The sequence below is a fragment of the Grus americana genome, chromosome 28 (genome assembly GCF_028858705.1).
Source record: "Grus americana isolate bGruAme1 chromosome 28, bGruAme1.mat, whole genome shotgun sequence".
NCBI lineage: Eukaryota > Metazoa > Chordata > Aves > Gruiformes > Gruidae > Grus > Grus americana.
Genome location: NC_072879.1, coordinates 1,491,870 through 1,511,666, shown reverse-complemented (window position 1 = coordinate 1,511,666; position 19,797 = coordinate 1,491,870). Strand labels below are relative to the sequence as shown.

General features: G+C 55.2%; 1 protein-coding gene across 6 annotated transcripts; it reads left to right on the top strand.

Annotated features, from left to right (window-relative positions):
• Window positions 1-868: 868 nt before the first annotated feature.
• MOB3A (MOB kinase activator 3A) lies at window positions 869-16,056 on the top strand. 6 transcript variants are annotated; one of them, XM_054805385.1, is made up of 5 exons: window positions 873-1,022; window positions 1,819-1,904; window positions 11,360-11,915; window positions 13,764-13,966; window positions 14,652-16,056. In XM_054805385.1, exons 3-5 carry the CDS (start codon window positions 11,498-11,500, stop codon window positions 14,679-14,681), a joined length of 651 nt encoding a protein of 216 aa, XP_054661360.1. In that variant the 5' UTR covers window positions 873-1,022; window positions 1,819-1,904; window positions 11,360-11,497; the 3' UTR covers window positions 14,682-16,056. The 6 variants fall into 6 exon arrangements, with proteins under 6 accessions (XP_054661363.1, XP_054661360.1, XP_054661357.1 ...); XM_054805388.1 differs by lacking the exon at window positions 1,819-1,904 and having other exon boundaries at window positions 869-1,022; XM_054805382.1 differs by lacking the exons at window positions 873-1,022; window positions 1,819-1,904 and adding an exon at window positions 6,016-6,616.
• Window positions 16,057-19,797: the final 3,741 nt, after the last annotated feature.

The following is a 19,797-nucleotide window of genomic DNA, read 5'->3' as shown; positions in this document are numbered from 1 at the left end:
GCGAGCTGGGCTTCCCCGAGGCTGGTCTGAAGGCAGCTGTGGTGGAAGGATGCTCAGAGGAGGGTGGAGGACATCCCTCATCCCTCATCCCTCATCCCTCATCCCTCATCCCTCATCCCTCATCCCTCATCCCTCATCCCTCATCCCTCATCCCTCATCCCTCATCCCTCCTCGCTGGCGGGAGGACAGAGGCAATTTTGGTTATTGCCTCCCCAAAACGCTTCTCCGGGGCCTGACGGTGCCCACGGCCCGGGGGTCCAGAGCGGCTGTTGCTCCGTGAAACGCGGCCGGACGCAGCAGCTTTCGACCTTAATTTCATTCTGGCTTCTGCTCCCAGATGTTTCTGCCCTTTCCAGGGCACCTCGTCACGTTCTCCCGTCCCACCCGAACCCTCCCCTGACTCCAGGAGCCGGCGTTGCTGCCGTGGCGTGCCGGGCTCCTCCGGTGTCAACGGAGAATTTAATTCCCCCGAGGTGCTGAGCCCCCTGAGCATCCCTGGGCTGGGGTACGGCCACGGGGCTGCGGGCTGCCCCTAACCCCCGGCTCCAGGAAAATCGGAATAATAAAGAAAATAAAGTGGAATAAAAGAAAAGAAATAAATTAGATAAAGGAGAATAAAAGAAAGTAAATAAATTACATAGAATAAAAAAAGAAAATAAAGTAGGATAAAGTAGAATAAAAGAAAATAGAGTAAAATAATGAACTAGAACAAAATAGAATAGAAAAAATAAAACAAACAATTGCTTCTCAGCACCGCCTGCGCTGTCTGACCCCGGCCGCGGCCCCGGCTCCCCCCGGTTCCCCCCCTCCGTCCCCGCCCCGGTCCCGCCCGCGGGAGGAGCCGGCGGGGGCGGGCGGCGGCCCCTTTAAGAGGAAGTAGGGCCGGCTGCCTGCGGCCGCGCGCGAGGAGAGGGGCCGCGCGGGAGACCGCCAAGTTGTGCGGGGCGGGCGGGGGGCGGAGTGCTGCGGCTGCACGAGGGGAGCCGCCTCCGCGTCGCCACGGATTAGCTGCCGTCAGCCAGGTGTGGGGGCGCCGGGGCGGGGGGGGGGCTGGGGGGAGCAGGGCCCGGCGGAGGGGGCTTGTAGGGACCTGAGGGGGACGGCGGGCCTGGGGGGGGGGGGCCGCGGTGTCCCGGAGCCCGGGGGTGCCCGTCCCCTGCCCGGGGGTCCCCGCCAGCCGCCCCGGAGTGGCGATGCCCCGGGCTGTCCGTGCCCGCAGGAGGGACAGGGCCTCCCCGGGGTGTAGGGTCGCCCCGGCCGTAGCGAGCAGCCTGTTTGTTGAACTGGAACTTCTAAACCTCTATGCCTTTTTTTTTTTTTTTAATTATTTCTCCTTTCCCTCGGGCGGAAGGTAATGGCGAGCCGGTTTCTCGTGGCTTTGCGCTCCCCGAGCTGCGGTCCGCACTGAAAGCCTTTCCCTGGCCGGGGGAGGAGGCCCCTGAGGCCCTCACCGGGCTCCCCAGAGCGGCCGGGCCGGGCCGGGCTGTGCGGGGCCGGGCGGGGGGCCGAGGCCTGGTGCTGCCGGTGGTACCGTGCGCTGGAGCAGACGCGGCCTCGGCGGGGTGCTGCGGGGCGCAGCGGTGACCTTCCCCAGCAGAGGCCTGGCTGATGGTGTCCGGGTGGTGGTACCTCATGGCTTTACCGGCAAACCAAAAAAAAAAGTCTCATAATGAGGGGGGGAAAAAAAAAAACCGGCGCAGAGAGTAAGGGTGTTGCTGACATAACCGTGAAGTTACGGCCTTGGATGTTCTTGTATTTTATTCTGCCTCTTTCCCCCCTGTCTTTCTCTAGCTATGCTAATAAATGTTTCTATTGTAGGTAAAGGCATAGTCCTGAAGTTCAAACTCCTCAATGTTTTAAGTGCTTGGGGAGAATGGGGAATTCTCCGCTTTTTTCTGATCACGGTGAGCTGCGACTCAGCTGTCATGAGGGAGAACTTGTGACGCTTGAAAGCAAACTCTTGCTCTGCTTCTGTCCCTTGCTATGAGCGCAGGAATGCTAATCTTGCAGTAGCTGCCTCCACTGTGATCTGCAGCACAATAATCTCGGCTCCTTCAAAGAAAACTGTTCCCTGTGTGAGAGGAGGATAGGCAAAAAGGAAAGGGCAGGAAGTCTCTGGAGAGAGAGGAAAGAGGGATTTGAAGCTGTCCGGCCTGTGGCACAGATGTTAGGAAAAAGCATCTCTGTCGTGGACTCCGGTGCTAGTGAAAGGCGAGATCCTCTACTCCTAGTGCTTGGAGCTGAAAAGCAGCCGCACTTTCTCGATTTCCATCCCTTCTTTGTTTAAAACCCCCTTCCGGTCTGGAAGTCTTCTGCCAAGTTGCAGGACAGGGGGATTTTTGCTAGGAGATGTGAAATTTCCCCAGCCACCTGTTTATCACAGTCCCCAGGGCTTTGTCCTTGCACTCTGCTTCCTTTCTGAGCTTTAGGCTCACATCCAACTCTATGTTTATCTGCTGTTGTTTCTTGGACTGCATATTCCATCTCTTAGATTCACTTTCTGTCTTAGTCACGTATTCGTGTAGTTAACTTGGGCAGGAGGGTGAGCTTGTAACCTCTTAAAATCCCCAGAAGGGCAGGAGAGGAGTGCTGGGAGTTCACGCCAGATTGGTGGTGTGGTAGCAAAAACTGGTGCTCTCAGTTTACGCTGAGGAGCCAAGTCCAGGTGCTGAGCAGGGAGCTGGTCCCTGCACCGGGCTCACCTTTCAGGGCCTGGGATGCTCTTTTGGACGCACCGCTTGGGGTTGCGCAGTCAACCGTGCCATCGTCAGAAATGGAAACAGGCTCTCCTGTCCACTTGGCTGAGGGAGCTTGAAGCACACTCAGCATCTTGAGCAGAGTCCTCCTTCCTGTCTTCAGCTGTCCTCTGGCGTGGGAGCTGTTTGCCAGACTCTTCCTTGTCCACATTTGGCTCTAACGTGGCTCTTTCATTGACGGGATGTGAAGCACCACCCGAACTGAAATGGTGCGATTTAGTCCTGTTTGTGGAGGTTGGACTGTACTGACGCGTGCTGTGTTTTGTAACTCGTGCTTCTCTGTAAAGGGGCCAGGGATCTCTATGGCCACAGTACACAAAGGAAAAACGTTTCCCTTGTCAGCAGTGAAAGCGCGTGGGGTCAGACAAGAGAGATTGCAAAACCTAAACAGTCCTGCGCACAGCGTTCAGATCTGGGAAAAGTATTGCCTTCAACTTCTGAGTTTTAATTTTTTGTAAGACAGGAGAGTATTTTGTGATACTTGAGCTGTAAGTGCTGCTGTAAGTGGATCCATAACCAGCTTTGCTGGAGGTTTAGGAGCTTATCTTTAGAAATACGTAATATCCAGCTAATGCCTTCAATAAAGAGTGCACCTTAGGCTGCATCTTTATCCTCCCTTTTCCAGGTGCCCTTGGGAGGCAGAGTTATCTGTGACTCCTGTTTGGGTCTGCTGCTTGCTTCCCTCAGCTGGTGTTGTGCTAGAAGTGCTGTTCTGATCCTGATGACATGGGGGAATTGTTGCTCCGAGTATGCGGAGCAGCCAGGGAGCAGAGGGGAGGAACGGAGGCAGTGAAGGCCAGAAAAAACCCACTTCTGCGAGCGTGTAAAGCCAACGCAAAAAAAAAATCCGTCACACTGGGGCAGCTTTGACTTCATCCAGAAAAGTCAGATGATGTCCCTGGGAGCTTCGCTTAGTTATTGTCAAGTCAACGTGAGAAGAGGCAAAGGTGGTGACGCTGCCAGATGTTCCCATGTGCTGCTGGGGTAGGTCTGTGCCGCGGTGGAAGCGTTCTGCTGTGACCATGCTTGGTGCTTGCCTGTGCCCGCTCAGGGACCAGTGCTGTGTTCCCCGGTTACCGGCTGGGTTTGGGTGAGTCGTGGCTGCGTGCCTCTGCGCTGGCTGCTGGGGAGCCCGTGGAACAGAAAATGAGCTAGAGCCATGCAAAACGTGTTTCAGTTTGAAGCAGGGGCTGAGTGAGGCCCATGGCTGTATCAAAAGCCACTATAATTTTTTTCATCTTAACTGCAGGCTTCTCTTGGGGCTGCTGTCTGGGTCTTTTTTTTTTTTCTTCTTCTTCTCGCTGTGTGGCAGGAGGTCTTATGATGTGGTTAGTCTTGAGGTGATCTCTAGCCCCACATCAGCGGGCTTATTCCTTGCCTGGAGACATGCTAATGTGTTGGGTTACTGCCATATCTCCTCGTGGAGGGGAAGAGCGAGCCTCATGGGCATCTGCTTTCGGCAAGAAACAATACCGCCTTTCTTCCAAAAGCATAATATTACCATGGGGAGAAGCGGTATTTGTTGATGGCATTAGCCCTGCCATGGGAAAGGTTGGCCTTGCGGCCAGCTTGCCCGCCGGCTCAGTCCCTGGTGAAGGAGCTCATAGCCCTGGCATCTCCTCTGATCTCGAACTCAGAGCCGCGCTGCTAAACAGTGCCTCTTGCTGTAGTCATTTTATCAGCCTTGAGGCAAAATTCATGCTCCGAACCGGCATTACCTTTTACTTGGGTGGAGGCAGACCCCAAAGTTAGAGTAGATAAAACTGCCGTTGGTTCAAAAATATCCCTGCCCGGTGAGGACAATAATGTAGAGCCTGCAAAAGCAGGAAGAAACATGTAAGCTCGCAGCTTGGACTCGATAAATGCCATGCTGCTGCTTACACGTCCTCCGGTGGGGACAAAGCTGGGTTGGAGGACAGCGAAAGTTCTTCCTGAAAGGAGCAGGCTGCAAAATATGACCCCTCAGACCTCAAAGAGAGAGAGAGCTGCTCTTAGCGTGCTGTCAGCCACCCGCTGCCTGTGGTTTATCCTAGAAATATTTGTCTGTGCAGTTAACCTGTCTGCTGGAGTCGTGACCCACCTTGTCAGCTTAACACAGCGTCTGCAAAGCCTGCAGCGGATTAGCTCTGCCTCCACATGCAGCCATCATCCCGGCCGTCACGCCGTCCACATGCATCCCGGCGTGGATGTGCGAGTGCGATCTGTGGAAACCTTCCAAAATAGCTGCAGCTCTGACGTTGCAATGGATGCAGATGTCACGTAAGAGGCAAGAAAATTGGCCCAAATCGGTAATGCTCGGGGCTGCGATAGCTGTTCCTGCTACACTGCAGTTGTTTCTAGACTTTCAAATGAAGGTTTTAAATTGCAGCATCTGCTGTCTGACCTTCCCCTTTTGGGGAAGGGAAAGTAGGAGGGGTGACTTTTTACAAAAGTTACTTTCTCGTGTGGCTTTTCCACACTCTGTGGCTGTGGGGCGGATGCCTGGAAGGGCGAGGGGAACAACCCACGCTGGAAATTCAGTCTTCTTGCGTGCAGAGTTTGAAGGTGATTCAGCCTTCCCTCTCCCCTGCCAGAAAGGGCCATCCAGCCCCTTCAGGGCTCGTTCCCTCACCTGCATCCCCTCAGTATCCACTTGTGGTGCCAGCTCCATCGCACGATCCCTGTAACATCCCCCCTGTCATCGCTGTGTGGTCTGGATCCAAATCCCGAGCTCGGAGTTGAGCAATAAACTTCCTGCTCCTCCGTCCTGCTCGTGATGGTTGAAAAATGCCTCTTGCTGCTCAGTGACCTGGGCTTTCCGCTCGGTGCAGCCGCGTTTCCATCGGCCCAAGCTGCAGCAGGCAGCTGCCTGATGGGCTCTGCCAGAGCTGCTGCGTTTGAGTCAGTTGGGTCTTCTAACCCAGCTATGGCTTAATTCAACAGGGCTTTTCCCTTTATATAATAAACTAATTTGACTTTAAAATTGGTCTGAATGCATAGCCTTTCAGGAGAAAAAGAAGATACCAATTAAAGCCCAGTATAACTATTTTTGGTCTTCTATTATGCTGTTTCCTTTTCTTATGTGCGTGGCGATGCAGATAGGCTCTGCGTTTGCATGGCTTGCAGGCACGTAAAGAGGCTGCCCTGCTCCTAAGGAAGCCTCTTTCCGGGAAGTGCCGAGGAGATGGGGTGTCTGTACAGTTTCTGACTTGGGAATTTCCAAATTGTGCAGCAGATTTAAATTGCAGGGGGCGGGGGGGGGAGCTGGCAGCCAGCGGGGCTTTCTTAAAACTGACTTTGTGGTGAAGTATAAAGGGCTCTTTGTTTGTCCAAACCTTGGGAATTCAACATTTCAAATGTGCATTTCTGAATAGCTGCGTTAAGTTTGTTGCGAAGGCTGCTCCTAAAGCAGTTTCCAAAAGAAAAATGTGGATATTGTCCTGCAGAGCAACAGAATGAACTTGCTGCTCGTGTCTCACCCAGCCTGGGGCTGTAGGTGCAGCTGGGCCAGATCCGCTCTCCGCTCCCTCTCCTTTAACTTCAGAGCAGCTTCTGCTGCCAGGAGGAAAAACAAGAAGAGGCGATGCTGAGGGTAACGCTGGGCGGCTGCTTGGCTCTCCTCAGGCAGCAGCATGGAGCGATCTTGCAGGAGAAAAGACAGAAACACCACGACAGGGCTTGTAGAGGGGAGTGATTAGCTTTTGGGGAAACGTTGGCAGCTCCCCGGGCCGGGAGGCCGGACTCGGTGCCAGACAGGAAGCCGGCTGACGTGGAAGTGCCGTCTCGCCGGGATTATGAATGGCCAGGCGTGCCTGCCGCAACCACGCTCGGCCCTCCTCTTCTGCCCCACACGCTCCTCGCCGAGCCCTGCCCTGGCTGAGGTAAGCACGGGGACAGACCTTCGCTTCTCATATCATAAAACAATTCAAAAGAACAGCCGAAAATCTCATCCCGCAAAGGCAAGCTCTCGTTTCTTGCCAGACTGGCTCCAGAGGCGCAGAAACCGGCTGTCATTAGTGCCAGTCCAGCCCTGTTTGCCGTAATTGGTCTGATCCTTGCTTTCCCTATTAAAATCTCTGCTTTGATCGTAGAAAACCAGGGTCATCTTGTACCAAGAAACTGAGCTAGTGCAGAATGGCCGTGGGAAGGTATTTGTGAAAGGAGGGGGGTGTGATGGGAAAAATGCGCGTGTGCATCCGTCTTTGCTTTTTTGTTTAAGTTGTCTGTTTTGAAGCCACTTTGCCTCTCGAGTGCGCTCTGTAAACTTGTTTTTTACTTGAAGTGCTCGCTGCATCTGATATATTGTGGCTGCTTTATCAAACTGGCATGGGGTGGGTTCGTGTCCTGTGTTGGAATCTGTGGTCTGAGCGATGGCATTGGCGGTGAGTGAGGACACTGAAAACGGCTCAAGGGTTCATTGCTCCCCTCTCCCTTCCGGGGAGCCGTGGGGACGGGGGGAATGGCGAGGGCTCGTCACCGAAGGGCTGCAATTACAGCAGCCACAGCAGGAGCTTTCGGCTGGACTCGGTATGAATGCTGAGCAGCGATACCATATTCGTATCACCTCGCAGGACAGCAGCATGGCTTCCCTAAAAGGAAACTAGAGAAATCAATTATTCTGAGAAATGCATTGCTCGCTGGGGTTTGTTTAAGGGCTTTCTTAGCAGGGAGGCAGCAGGATGTGATCTGCCCTGGTGCTGGGGTCACTGGGAGGGAAGTGGCCCTGCGTCTGACGCCTCCCCAGCCTGCGGGAGCCTTCGGATTGCAGCCGCGCATGAAATGGGAGTCTTTTTTTTTTTTTTTTTCTCCTTTTGAAAAGGGAAGCTCTTTGCTTCAGTGCCTACGAGCGCTCGTAGAAGTTGCAGAGACGGGCTGAGCAATTGCAGAGTAATCTGCCAAGGCTAGAGATGCAGGTAGGAGCTTGCTGGCGTGCTGGCTTGCTTGCTTTTTTTTTCTTTTCTCCTTTCCCCTGGCTGTTGTTAAACCCCTGCACGGTGTTAGCGGCAGGGGGGAGCATGGGTGTTGCTCCGGCAGGCGCTGACGGAGCAGTCATGGGACTCCTGGAAGAGGGTTTTGGCCGTTCTGCCTCTGCGGGGAGGGCAGGGTCCGGCGGGAATGCTGCTCGCACCTGGAAAGCCTCGGGAAGGCTGCGGCAGGCTTGCGAGGGGAGACAGTTTCCAGGTGTTTCGGAGGAGGTGACCATCTTTCCTTTTTTCGTACCCTCTTTGAGCTGCGTGTGAAAGTCACCGAGAGCTGGGGAGGGGACCGCCTGGGTTTCCTCTGCCCGGAGCCTGGTTTTAGAGTAAGGCAGCACTGAGTGATCCGCCGTTCCCGCCGAGGGAAGAGGAACGGCATCAACAGAAACCAGCGTTAGGACTGGAGCTGCGAGAGCAGGGAGCAAGGGGAGAGAACGAGCTCTTGGGAAGGGAGGGCCAGGCCTCGACCCCCCTCACTGGGCCGGCAAGTCGCCTCCTTAACCAGCGTAATACCGAGCCGCTCCTCTCCTGTCCTTGGGAATAGCGGAGAAGCTGGAGGTCGGTTTGTGCTCCGGACAGCCTGCCACAGCGTGGGGCTTTCTGCGGTGGTGGCGTGATCTCGGATGGCCAAGGTCCTCTCGGACGTGTGCTGTAATCTTGGCTGGCTGGAAGGGAGGTGTAAACAAAATGTACTGCAGGTTTGTTGGGGGGGGGAGATTTTTTTCCCTCATCTTTGAAGCTTGCAAATACCATTCAGGTGCTTTGCATGTCCCATATCCTGATTGTTCCTAACCTTTCCTTTCTCTTCTGTGCGAAGGCAGCATCTTAGTGCTGCCCGAGCTGGGACTCCTGCCTGTGGAAGTAGGTGTTGTACGTGTGATATCATCTTCCAGCAATGTTAGGGATGCTTTTGGTCTCGGTGCCTTTTTTTTTTTTTTCCTAGAGCTAAGTGTTTCTTTTAGCTCAGTTGCAGTCAAAGACCATAATTAAATGGACTGCATCTGCTTGAAGTCTTAGCTACTCATTTTGCTAATGCCCTCAGACAGATGCTGAATCGTCTGAGAGACGGTTGCTGCTGTGTTGAGCTCCCCAGTTCTCAGGAATGATGACTCTGCAGGAAGAGGAAGTTGTTTGTAGGACAAGTGCTGCCTCCATACCAAATAAACCACGTTAAAAGCCTCTTCACCCTGCTCAAATGACAATTTCTTCTGGAAAACGGTCGGGTTTTGCTTCTTGATGCACGTGGCCAAGCTCAGGGAATGTTTGGGGTTTTTTCCCTGCGGTTTTGCCGTTCTGTTTCACCCCATCCTCTTCTCCGTGCCGGGCCCTGCAGCCACGGCCTGACCCCCACTCGAGAAACACGTCCTTGTCCAGCGGGAGGGACGGTGCCTGGCTGCAGTCTCGGGCCAGCACGGATATGAGTGCGGTCACAGCAATCAGGCAGATCCTACAGAAAAATAAGTAGGAGCAGAGTTGTACCGTGCTGAGGATGCTGCCAGTCCTCTGGGGAGCTGTGCGGAGGGCGACGCTCGTGCTTCTTTGTGGCTTGTTTGTTTTAAAGGACATTTTTCTCCATCTCCAGTGTAAGGAAATCATTGCGTGCAAGGACTTCTCTGGGACTGATTTCCTGCTGGAAATAGCTGCAGACTCAGCACCTGCTGTGCACATTGCTCGTTACTTGGAGGCCAGTCCTGCCGTTGCTCCGGACGTGGCACCGCGACGGGGTGGGCGCAGCTCCCTGGTGCTTCCGCCCCGCCGGGTCGCCTCGGTGTTTTGCTGCAGGATGTGGTGAGGCTGTGACACAGCTCTCGGTAACCAAAGCTGCTGCCTCGTGCTCAGATGTCCCTCCATGTCATTCGCTACTTCCTCTAACCATGTGGTATGTCCACATGTCTGTGGTACGATCAAACACCTCCTAGGGACACATTTTGGGGGGGGGGTGTGTTTCTTTTTCTTCTTTTTTTTTTTTTTTTGACTCTCACACGGTAGCTTACGGGGTCGCAGCAGCTGTTTTATCAGTGTGCAGTGAAAGCATGCATGCACTGAATTCACCTTCTAGCCCAGGGTGGATCTCGCTGAACCACATTAAAATGCTTTTTCGGTTTCTCCCAATGCACATCGTGGCCCATGTTGCAACAGGAGTTTGGATCTCTCTGCTCCTGCACAAAAGAGGTTACTGAGCCTGTTCCTGCAGGAAAAGCAGCACTAGGAAATGTCGAGCCTGTTCTTAGTGGGACGAACTGAAGAGGTTTGGGTTTTCTTCTTTGCTGTAATTAAATAAGAAAACAAGAGGCCTTGGTTTAAATCTTTTTAATCTTTCTCCAGAGGAGAAATGCTGATTAGCACTATGCGGCATCTGTTAGAGATGGGCTGAATTGTGGCAAAGGTAGTCTTGACCTTGAATTTGAGATTTTGTTGCCAACGTTTGAGAATACTATTTACCTATTTAAACAGCACTATGGCCTAATATAAACCTAAGTGGATTTCTGCTTGGTGAAAGGGATTTGTTTGCTTGCTTTCTTATACAGTTATGGAAACTCTTATTTGCCAGATTCAGCAAGGCATCAGCTTTAGTTAATTTCTGTTACTTTATTTCTCTGTCCAGCACATGTAAAATAATATTTTTGGTACACACAGCTTTCTGCCTTGAGCTTCCATCAAAGAGCAGCTTGACACAAATAATACGAGGGGATGGATGTGGGAACAAAGGAGGTATAATTAGCTACAGATAAACAGAGCTGTGTTTCTCGTCAGCATCCTTTCAGATCTTAACTTGTGTCTCACCCTCTTGGAGCTAATTCTTTTCCACAGACTGGAAGAGGAAGGCGAGCTTTCCCTGGTCTTCCAACTTTCAACCACCCCTCAACTTGAAGTGAGCTAAACTGAAATGAAAAATATGTTTATGGTCTGTCTGCACCTGCAGAAGAGGCTGTGGCTGCTCTCAGAGCTGGTGTTATTTCAGGATACTCTCTTTCCGGGTGCCTTAGCTGCGACGACTTCTTCTTCTTCTTCTTGTTCCCCTCCGCCCTTTCGTGTCCTGTCTTTGCTACGACACCACACGCAGCTCCTGCTCAAACGGCTGTTTCGTTGGAGTACGTTTGGCAACAGATCCGCGCTTTATTGTAGGTTGTGATAACCTTACCTTTTCGGTAGGCTTGTTTCCAAAGAGGGGGAGGGAGCGTAGGTGAAAAATCTGACCCGGGTAAAACCCAACTTGTTTTACCCTTCTTAAATATTTGGTGTATTGGAGCTGAATAGGTGGTGGAGTTTCTCCTCGGTTCTGTGGGGTTTGGGTGTCGGGGTGAATGGCAGCCATCTCCTGCAGAGGCCACGCTGGGGGACACGGGGGGACTACGCCTTGACGCCTCCCGTTGCATCTCTTCCCTATGGGGCTGGTTCCTTCATCCCCACGTTGAGCAAGGGAGACCTTGCGGGGGTGACTTCCTTCAGACCTGCTCAGCGCCGCTCTGCTGCAAGCTGGGCTGTGAGGAGAAGGGGGAGGAACGAAAGCTGGCGTTGGCTTCCCCCCCTTCTCAGATCTGGGGCAAGGGCCCAGATGGTATCCCAGATCTCTTCCTATGGGATTTAGAGAAGGTTTCCTGTTGAGAGAGCTGCTCCTAATCGCTGCCCTTCTGTGCTGCCTTGCAGATCAGGACCAGATGAGCAGAGGGAGGTTTCTGTGAAGATCAGAGTCGCCTCAGCCCTGCCCCGGGAAGTGGCCCAGCAGCGCTGTGTCTCCGGCTGTCATCGCTACGGACCTGGAAAAGAAAGAAGAAGAGAAGAAAAATGTCCCATGCTTTAAAGCAAGTGTTCAATAAAGACAAAACCTTCCGACCCAAGCGCAAGTTTGAGCCGGGGACTCAGCGGTTTGAGCTGCACAAGAAGGCTCAAGCCTCGCTCAACGCCGGTCTGGACTTGAAAGTTGCCGTCCAGCTGCCGCCGGGAGAGGAGCAGAATGACTGGGTGGCTGTGCACGTGGTGGACTTCTTCAACCGCATCAATCTGATCTACGGCACCATCAGTGACTATTGCACTGAGCAGTCCTGCCCTGTCATGTCGGGGGGACCCAAGTATGAGTACCGATGGCAGGATGAGCACAAGTACCGAAAACCCACGGCCCTGTCTGCTCCCCAGTACATGAACCTCCTGATGGACTGGATTGAGGTACAGATCAACAACGAGGACATCTTTCCCACTAATGTTGGTGAGTTCAGTTCCAGTTGCGGCTGGGGGGAGGGAGGCTGGTGCACAACCTTCTCCGTTGAGCCCTCGAGTCCCATTTCTGTTCCAGGAGATGCTGTTGCACAGGTCACCCTTGTAGCAGAGCTATTTCCTTTTGTGCTGCTCAGAGGCCGGCAGTGTAGTAAGCTCTTCCGAGCACCTGAGAAACTTCAGAGCTCTTCTGGAGTGCTAAAATACCCAGAGCAGTTCCAGATCCCATTTGGAGTCACGGATACCTCGAGGAAAGCCAAGCTGAGCCTAGGCAGCAAGAACAAGAGGCTGCTCTTGGAAAAGTCAGTCTCTGACATGACTCTTGAGTAGCTCATGCTGGACATGTTCTCCTGAAGGACAGCTCTTTTAGAGCTGATTGCTAGCTTGGGTTCAACATGCGTGCTCTGCGTTGGCCTGGTGATGGTGGCCACGCTTCCATAATTAGCCTCTTTGTTATTACAGGCTGGCGTTAGCTGACTCTGCCCTTTCTAGCTCAGTGCTTCCTGGCGTGCACTCGGCTCTTCGTTGCAGCTGGGTGGGATGCTGACATGTGCATGGAGGGAGGGGCGGCGTTTCATCTGTTGCCAGGGTGATGGAAATGAGAATTTGGCCTAAGACACCTAAATCTGCGTATCCAAACGCAGCTTCGTGTACTGGCTTTGGGACAAAGATGCTGGGTTTTCTGTTTGTTTTGTGCTGAAGATGTGAGAATTCAGTGTCTAAAGCATTAGGCAAGTATGACTGATCCCATTCAGAGCTCCCATCTTCTGGGACGCAGAAGACAAGATGCAGCAGAGCTCCCTCCCTCCTGCCCTGGCATTTATCCTGTTGAAGCTCTGTTGGGACGCGGTTGGCCCCCGTTTGGGACACGTCTGCCGCCTCTGCCATACGAGCATCCGCAGGGCTCCTCCGCCTGTGCCAAAACGCTGCCTAAACCTGGTGTGAGCGGGCAGAGCGGGGAGCAGGGCCGTAAACAGGCAGCTCTTCAGAGGGCCGAAACACTGAAATCCTCCCTGCCCCTTCCTCCTGTCGCCCGAATGGCTGCTGTGCTGCCTTGAGCTAGGACTCTTCTGCGAGGCTCTCTGGGGGCTGTAAGCAGGGTGTTTGTTCTGGCTGGGGAGGCAAGACAAGTTTCCGACAGCAGGAGGGTTGTGGGGTTTTATTTATTTATTGTTATTGTTGTTTTCAGCTCGGCTTTTACCAGATTCCTCGCCCTTAATGCCAACTGAAATGCTGCAGTTCTTGCAGAGCACTGAAAGGGTTTAACTAATCCTCATTCCTCCAGAAATGACCTGTGTGAACTTTAAACTGTAATATTCTACAGAGATGGCTGGTTGTCCAGACCGCTCCGCCGCAGGACCCTGGCTAAACAAATCCCAAAGAACCGATGCCTTTAAAGACGACCTTAACATCTTTAATTTTTAACCAAAGAGCTGAAGACACAGCAAAATAAGAGATAACTGTAGGGAGTTAACAGCACTGACTCTTTCTTTTGGGAAGTTGCTTGGTTGTATCTGGTATTTTGCACTGTTTATGTAAACTTGCCAAATAGGAATAGAAGAAAACTCTATTAGGCTGAAACAGCTGCTGGGAATCTCTGAGGCTGGTCGCTCGCTTTCATTCGCTGGCAGCGATCAATGGCTCGCAGCACTTGCACTTAAGAAATCCGTGCTTTGAAAAATCTGATCTGAACGGAAAGGGAAAAAGAGAGGGGAACTGGAAATTACCTGGGACAGAAGCCCTTTTCTCTCAATCTATCTGTTTTATCGATTTATTTTAGCCCCAAGGAACCAGTTTTAACTTTGCTGAAAGTTTCTCATGGTTGTGTCATCCCTCCCAGGTACTCCCTTCCCCAAGAACTTCCTCCCGGTGGTGAAGAAGATTCTCTCCAGGCTCTTCCGGGTCTTTGTCCATGTCTACATCCACCATTTCGACAGGATCACCCAGATGGGGTCGGAAGCCCACGTGAACACCTGCTACAAGCACTTTTACTACTTTGTGAAAGAGTTCAATCTCATAGACACCAAGGAGCTGGAACCACTGGTGAGTGTCTGGGTGGGCTTAGGGTATGCATTGGTCTCTCAGGGTCTGCAGCCAGCGCAGAAGGGGTGGGCTGGGGGTGGAGGAGTCACAGAGGTCTCTGGTACCTTCTCAAAACTGGTTGCCCAAATTGAGGACATGGGTTGGCCTTGCAGTTTGACTGTCGGGATGCTGGGAGTCAGGACGTGCAGGCACAGCTGAGCCAGGGCCATTCGGGCATCGGTCGGGGGAAGTTGACTTGTTTTCCAGCAACCTCCTTGTGTTTCTAGCAGCTGGCTTGCCTTGTTTGTGTGCGCTGTGTCAGCCCAGCGCTGTTACCCATCCGGGATGCGGATGGCTAAAACCATGTGCTCGCTTTCCACGCTGAAAAGTGAGGACACCACCACCTTCATGAGGAGTCTGGAGGGTGGACCCAGCCCCAGGAGGTGGTGACGGTGTTTCTAAAGCCGTAAGCACAGAGCAGACCTGCAGAGCGGTTGGGCAGTGGAAGGATGTCCTGCCCGTGCCTGGGAACGGGAGTGGTGGGGGGAACACAGACCTGCCCAAACTGGAGCTCTTAGTAAGTGTCACCGCGCGCCTGAGATGGGTATTTACCACTAAACAAAGGTGAGGTTTTTTTCATCCACACCCTCACCTGGCAATTTGGATCTTCTTTCATGGTCCCTTGTCTTGTCTGTCCCTTTGACAGAAGGAAATGACCTCCCGGATGTGCCACTGAGATCAGACCTTCCTGCTCCCACCTTGGCGGCTCTTCCGAGGACTCCGAGACCCACTCCTGCATCGGAGACGTGATTCAAGGGGAGAACAGAGACGTTTTGTTAAAGAAATCTATATATTTTTAATGAGTTTCAATGTAAAACTGTGATATTGCAGGAATATTTTTTTAAAGATGCTCTAGATAAACTAGTTTTTTATAGTAATTTCTATAAAAAAAAAAAAGAAAATATTTTGGGACAGTTGGTGGAAATGCTCGCTCTTTGAGGAGGGAAGAGCCACCCTGTACTGCCTCTTCCCCTCCCCTCACTGCAGCGGCACCAAGCCAGCCGAGCCAGATGCTTCAGATAGAGCCATGTTGTGTAGCTGGTGCTGCCATGGAAGCGGTACTTCCCTCCGGACACCCATTTCCCACCCGTGAAAGGAGATTGCGTGGGGACTGGGGAAGAAACGCTGCTTTGCGTGGATCCCCCGGGGTGCTGTTTGGTTCCAGCACCTCTTCCGCTGGCTGTGAGTCCGGTTTTTGGACAGAGCTGCTTTTGTGCTCACCCTCCACTTGGCATCCTGTCCCCGAGGCTTGGCCCTCCTTGCGTTCCCTCTGACAGAAGTTGGACTTGGGTTCTTTGACAGCTACACCGGTGCAGCCATTGCTGACGGAGTCTGTGCCAGAGCGCTGCGGTTGTGAATCGGCCCTTGCCTCTTTACCAGCTCTGAGCTGAGTTCCTCCCCGCGCGCAGCCCAGCCGGGTGCGCTGTCCCCACGGGGGACGGGGATTCGCACCAGCAGCGTTAGGCCAGGCAGACCTCTGCTTCATGGGAACGAGCAGAGGGAAGGCACTGGGATAGACGTGGGGAAGTCTTCTCAAACACCTGTACTTCCCTGTCTCTCTGTGGTACGCTGACCCTGCCGAGAAGGAACCAGGCTGCTTGCCCTCGGGCCTCGCTGGCTGCGTGTGGACTGTTTTCTGCTTCCCATTAGGGTACGGAGCCTTCTCCCTCTTCCCGAGCAGCACGTCCCGCTCAGCTGCGCACACTCGTAACCAGTCTGGTGTGCAGCCAGAGACCGCTAGCCTTGCCCGCTGCTTGCACGAGCGACTCTGCTGCGTGCCGAGAGCTTTGCGATGCTCCCGAGGTAGGTAGGTAGGTCTACCTAGGATTTGGGGGGAGTGGGGGAGCAGGGTTTACAATAAGAGAAAAGATTTCTATGAACAGTGACCAAACTGTACCACTAACCACTTCTTCCTTACAAAGTTTTTCTGTGTCCTGGAATCTGTGTACATACGTGACTCTCGTTTCTTGTACTATCATTAGGACACTCGTACAAATACCACTATAGTTCTTTGAAATGGAACCAATAAATTATGTTGTATTTACATAGCACGCTCCGATTGCTAAATGTCTCGTGATTACGCGTTCGTCAGAGGTGTTCTATCAGCAGAACAAACACGGTGTGTTTGGACTCCTCGGGAAGTTTGCTGGAGAGCTGTTTCCTACGGTTGCTAAAAGCTCTTGGGTGTGCGCCTCTGGCTCTGCTGCCCCGAGCTTTGATTCCTTCTGCTCCCAAGGGGCCGGGGCCGGGCTGCGCCCAGCCCCACGCCTGTTCCCAGGGCCGTGGGGCAGAGCGGGCGGGTGCTGGAGCTCAACCAGCGCAGGCTGGGTTCGTCCTGACTTGTCTCTGCAACGTCCCTGTACCCAAGCGTTGATTCTCCCAGCTCTAAAACTTGGTCGCGTGTGGACAGGGGAGGCAAATTCAAGCTTACGAGCTTGCTGAGGGGCTCTTTGCTGCCACAGAAAGGAGCTGTGGACGGAGCTGTAGAGGCTGAAGGACTAGATTGGCCAAAGATCTGCATCAGGGTCCCCAAGTTCTTTTCCTGGCCAGGAGGGGAGTAACAGGCTCCAACCCGCAGCTCCTGGCTGTGCTAGACCTGGCCGTTCCCTGCCTGTGACACCAGCTCTTGCCCACTCCCCGAGCGTGGTGGAGGCGCTGGGTCCTCCCAAGCCCCCTCCAGCCCCTCTCCCCGTGTTTTGTGAGCTCAGCTGGAACCGCGGCTGCCCCCGGCCGGGTGCTGTAGAGGGTGCAGGGTGGCTGCCTGGGCTGTGGCTGGAGCCCCCCGTGGAGCTGAGACCCACCACTGCTTGGGAGGGGGTGCAGCAACCCCCCAGCCCCGGCGTGCTCTGGGAGCGAGGCCGGATCCTGCACGCAGGCAGAGACAGGCACAAACCTGCAGGGACCCGAGCGCCGGGTTGTGGTGGGGCTGCGAGCGGGTGCTGAGCGGTGCTGGGGCAGCTCACCTTGCTTTTCGTCTACTTTCCCTTTCACACCGACCTCGGATGCCGTGAGCGTCCGGGGGCGTGCGGCACCCATCCTGCTGTCACCCGCGGGGCTCCAAGGTGCTGCCCTCCCTCCCTTTCGGAGGGCAAGATCTGCCTGCTTCTGTGTGAGACCGGCTCAGCCAAGGGAGGAGGAGGAGGAGGAGGAAAAAACATCTTTAGGGGAGAAGAGCTACCAGGGCCCAAAGCTGCCGCTGCAGCCGAGGCCGTCCCCCGTGGCGTGCTGCAGTGCAGGATGTTGCTCAGACAGGTTTGCAGAGCCACCGCAGCCGGCGCTCGGCCTTTCTCCACTTCTGCCTCTGCCTTTTCCCCTCCGCCACCCAGGCAGCACCCTGCTTTCATCTCCCCGTGCGGGGGCCTCGCGTTTACCCGCCCGTGAGCTGCGGCTGCTTTGTCGCGAGTCACGGTCTGCAGGTGAGCAGGCTGCAGCGAGCGCCCAGAGCTGAGCCCAGCCTGGCGGGGCGGGTTTAGCCGTGACCTGGTCCCGTCGGGAACTCATCGCTCGTCTCTGGGCACTGGTGGAACGCAGACCGAGATGTCGTGAAGACTTTGGTGAGAGCCCAAAGAACAGATCTGCAGATCTCCTGCATCGCAGGGCCTGGGTTGAGCAGGTAACACGCCTGGGGCTCCAGCAGCCACCCCTCCGCGGGGCTGACCCCTTCCCAAAAACCACAGATGGCGTCTGCCCCGGAGCTGGAGCGGGCGCAGGCTCGCAGGCTGCAGGGTGCCCTGCCATGGCACGGAGGGAGCTGCGGCAGCCGTATGTTCGAAGGGAAATATTTCTTTTCTCTGGCTCGGCGTGGTGTCGCCCGCTGCTCCTGAGGAAACGATCGCTCGCCCTGCACCCGCTCCCCGCTGGGCTCCTCCGGTCCCCAAATGCTGAGGAGCTCGGGAGCTTGAGGACCTCAGTTCCCACTAGGGTTTGCTTAAAATTGGCCATTGGTTTCCGAAGCTGGGGAGCAGGGGCAGCAACCGCACAGGCCCTTAGAAACCAGTCACAGGGACGCGGGGTCTGGGGTCTCCCACAGCTTCTGCAGCCGTGTGGCTTCAGCCAGGAAATGTCCCTTGGGTCTGTGCGGGAGCCACGTCCCAGCCGGGTGAGGACAGGGATGTCCCTGGCTGCCGCTGCCTCCCCGGGCAGCAGATCCTGCTTGGAGCGTTGCTGGGGCTTTGCTGCAACGTCAGCGCGTCCTTACCCCTGCCCTGCCCCTCCAGCCCCTGCGGCTCGGAGAGCTGCTGCCCACCGGTGCTCCGGGCTCCATCCCAGGGCTGCACCGGCACCGGAGAGCCGCGGTGTGGACCACCCCTCTGGAGGGGCACAGGCTGCTTCCCGTCCCCGGGAGGTGCTGCCTCATCCCCTGCTTGTCCCCCCCTTGCACCTTTGGGCTTGGGGAAACGGGGTGGCACAGGACGTGTCCCTGAGCACCTCTGCCATCGTGCTCAGCCCCCCCAGACCTTGGCAGCACCGTGGCTGCCTGCTCCTCCATCCCTCCTCCTCGAGCGGGCAGCCGGCAGCTTTCCAAGCGCTCTGAATGCGTTTTGGGTTTTTTCCCAGGAGGACAGCTGCTGCCTTTGGGGCAGGATCCCCCCCAGGGGCCCTGCAGGGCCCTGGCAGACCCCCAGCCCTGACCACCCACCCAGCCCCGGGCGAGGGGAGCAGGGCGACGGGTTTGTCCCCCTCTGGTTTTGAGCTCTGGAGTTCCGTGGGGGAGGTGACAGCGGTTCCTGGGACAAGGGGACGGTCACCAGCACGGCACGCGCTCTCCTCTCCCTTGTACGGCGTGGCCAGGCGGGCGGCCAGCAGCTCCCCGGCTCCCGCTGACCCTGCCCACCCTCTGGGAACACGCACAGGACATGGCAACCCTTCTGGGAAAGCACCGGAGCGGGGAGCGCGCGTCCCCTCCCCACAGCTCGCAGGCGATACGGGGGGGGCATCTGCTGTTCCGTGCCCCGTGCTGTCCCCGCAGGAGGGGACATTGCTGCCACAGCTCACCCAGCAGCAGCTTAAAAAAAGGGGCCTTGGGTTCAGTTTTGCTCCCGGCGAACAGCATCCCCTGCGAACCCAAGAGGCTGCCAGGATGCGGCCACCAGCACCTTTTCAAACAGTGAGGGAGCAGGGGTAATTTTTTTTGGTGGTTTGGGACTTTTTCCACTCCTTCTAGGAAACTGCGCAACGTGCCAGCCTGCACCTCCCCTCCCACCGCGTCCCCCGGCTCCCGGGGCCACCCCACGGTTTCACCCCTTCCCGAGGAATTTGGAGGATGGAGAGAGGCAAAAAAAGCCTCCTGGAGATGCTTCTCCCAGCTGCTGCTGGCGACCAAGGCGGGACCCCCACTGCGGCACGGCACGAGCCTCCTCCCTGCCCTTCCCCACAAACACCCCAAAGCCACAGTTCCCGGAGCTCCTGCCCCCGGTTTCGGGGCCTTGCAGGGATTTCCCTCCCCATGGTGACTCGGTCCGTCTTCCCCCCAGAAGCCCGTGCCGAGGCCCAGCCCAGCCCCACCGTCTCCATCTCCTTGTCCCCCGGGTTTTGGGCGGCAGAGCCGGAGCTGGCTGTATCCCCGTGAAGCTGCTGGAGGACGGGGGATGCTCCCTGAGGAGCTCAAAAGGCTTTTTTTGGGGTGAAACCACCCCAGTGTGTGTTTTTACCCTCCCTTGGGGTCGCACTGCCCGGCTGCTTCGGCTGTGGGTTACAGCTGCTCCTTAACCCCATGGCACCTCCTCTGGCTGGGGAAACTGAGGCACGGCACCACCTTCCCCGCTCTGCGCGTGGCCACCCCTCCACGCCAC

Coding starts and splice junctions, on each gene's coding strand:
- MOB3A (XM_054805388.1), top strand. CDS start 11,498: ATGTCCCATGCTTTAAAGCAAGTGTTCAATAAAGACAAAACCTTCCGA. Junction 11,916..13,763: donor CATCTTTCCCACTAATGTTG/GTGAGTTCAGTT, acceptor CATCCCTCCCAG/GTACTCCCTTCCCCAAGAAC. Junction 13,967..14,651: donor CCAAGGAGCTGGAACCACTG/GTGAGTGTCTGG, acceptor TCCCTTTGACAG/AAGGAAATGACCTCCCGGAT.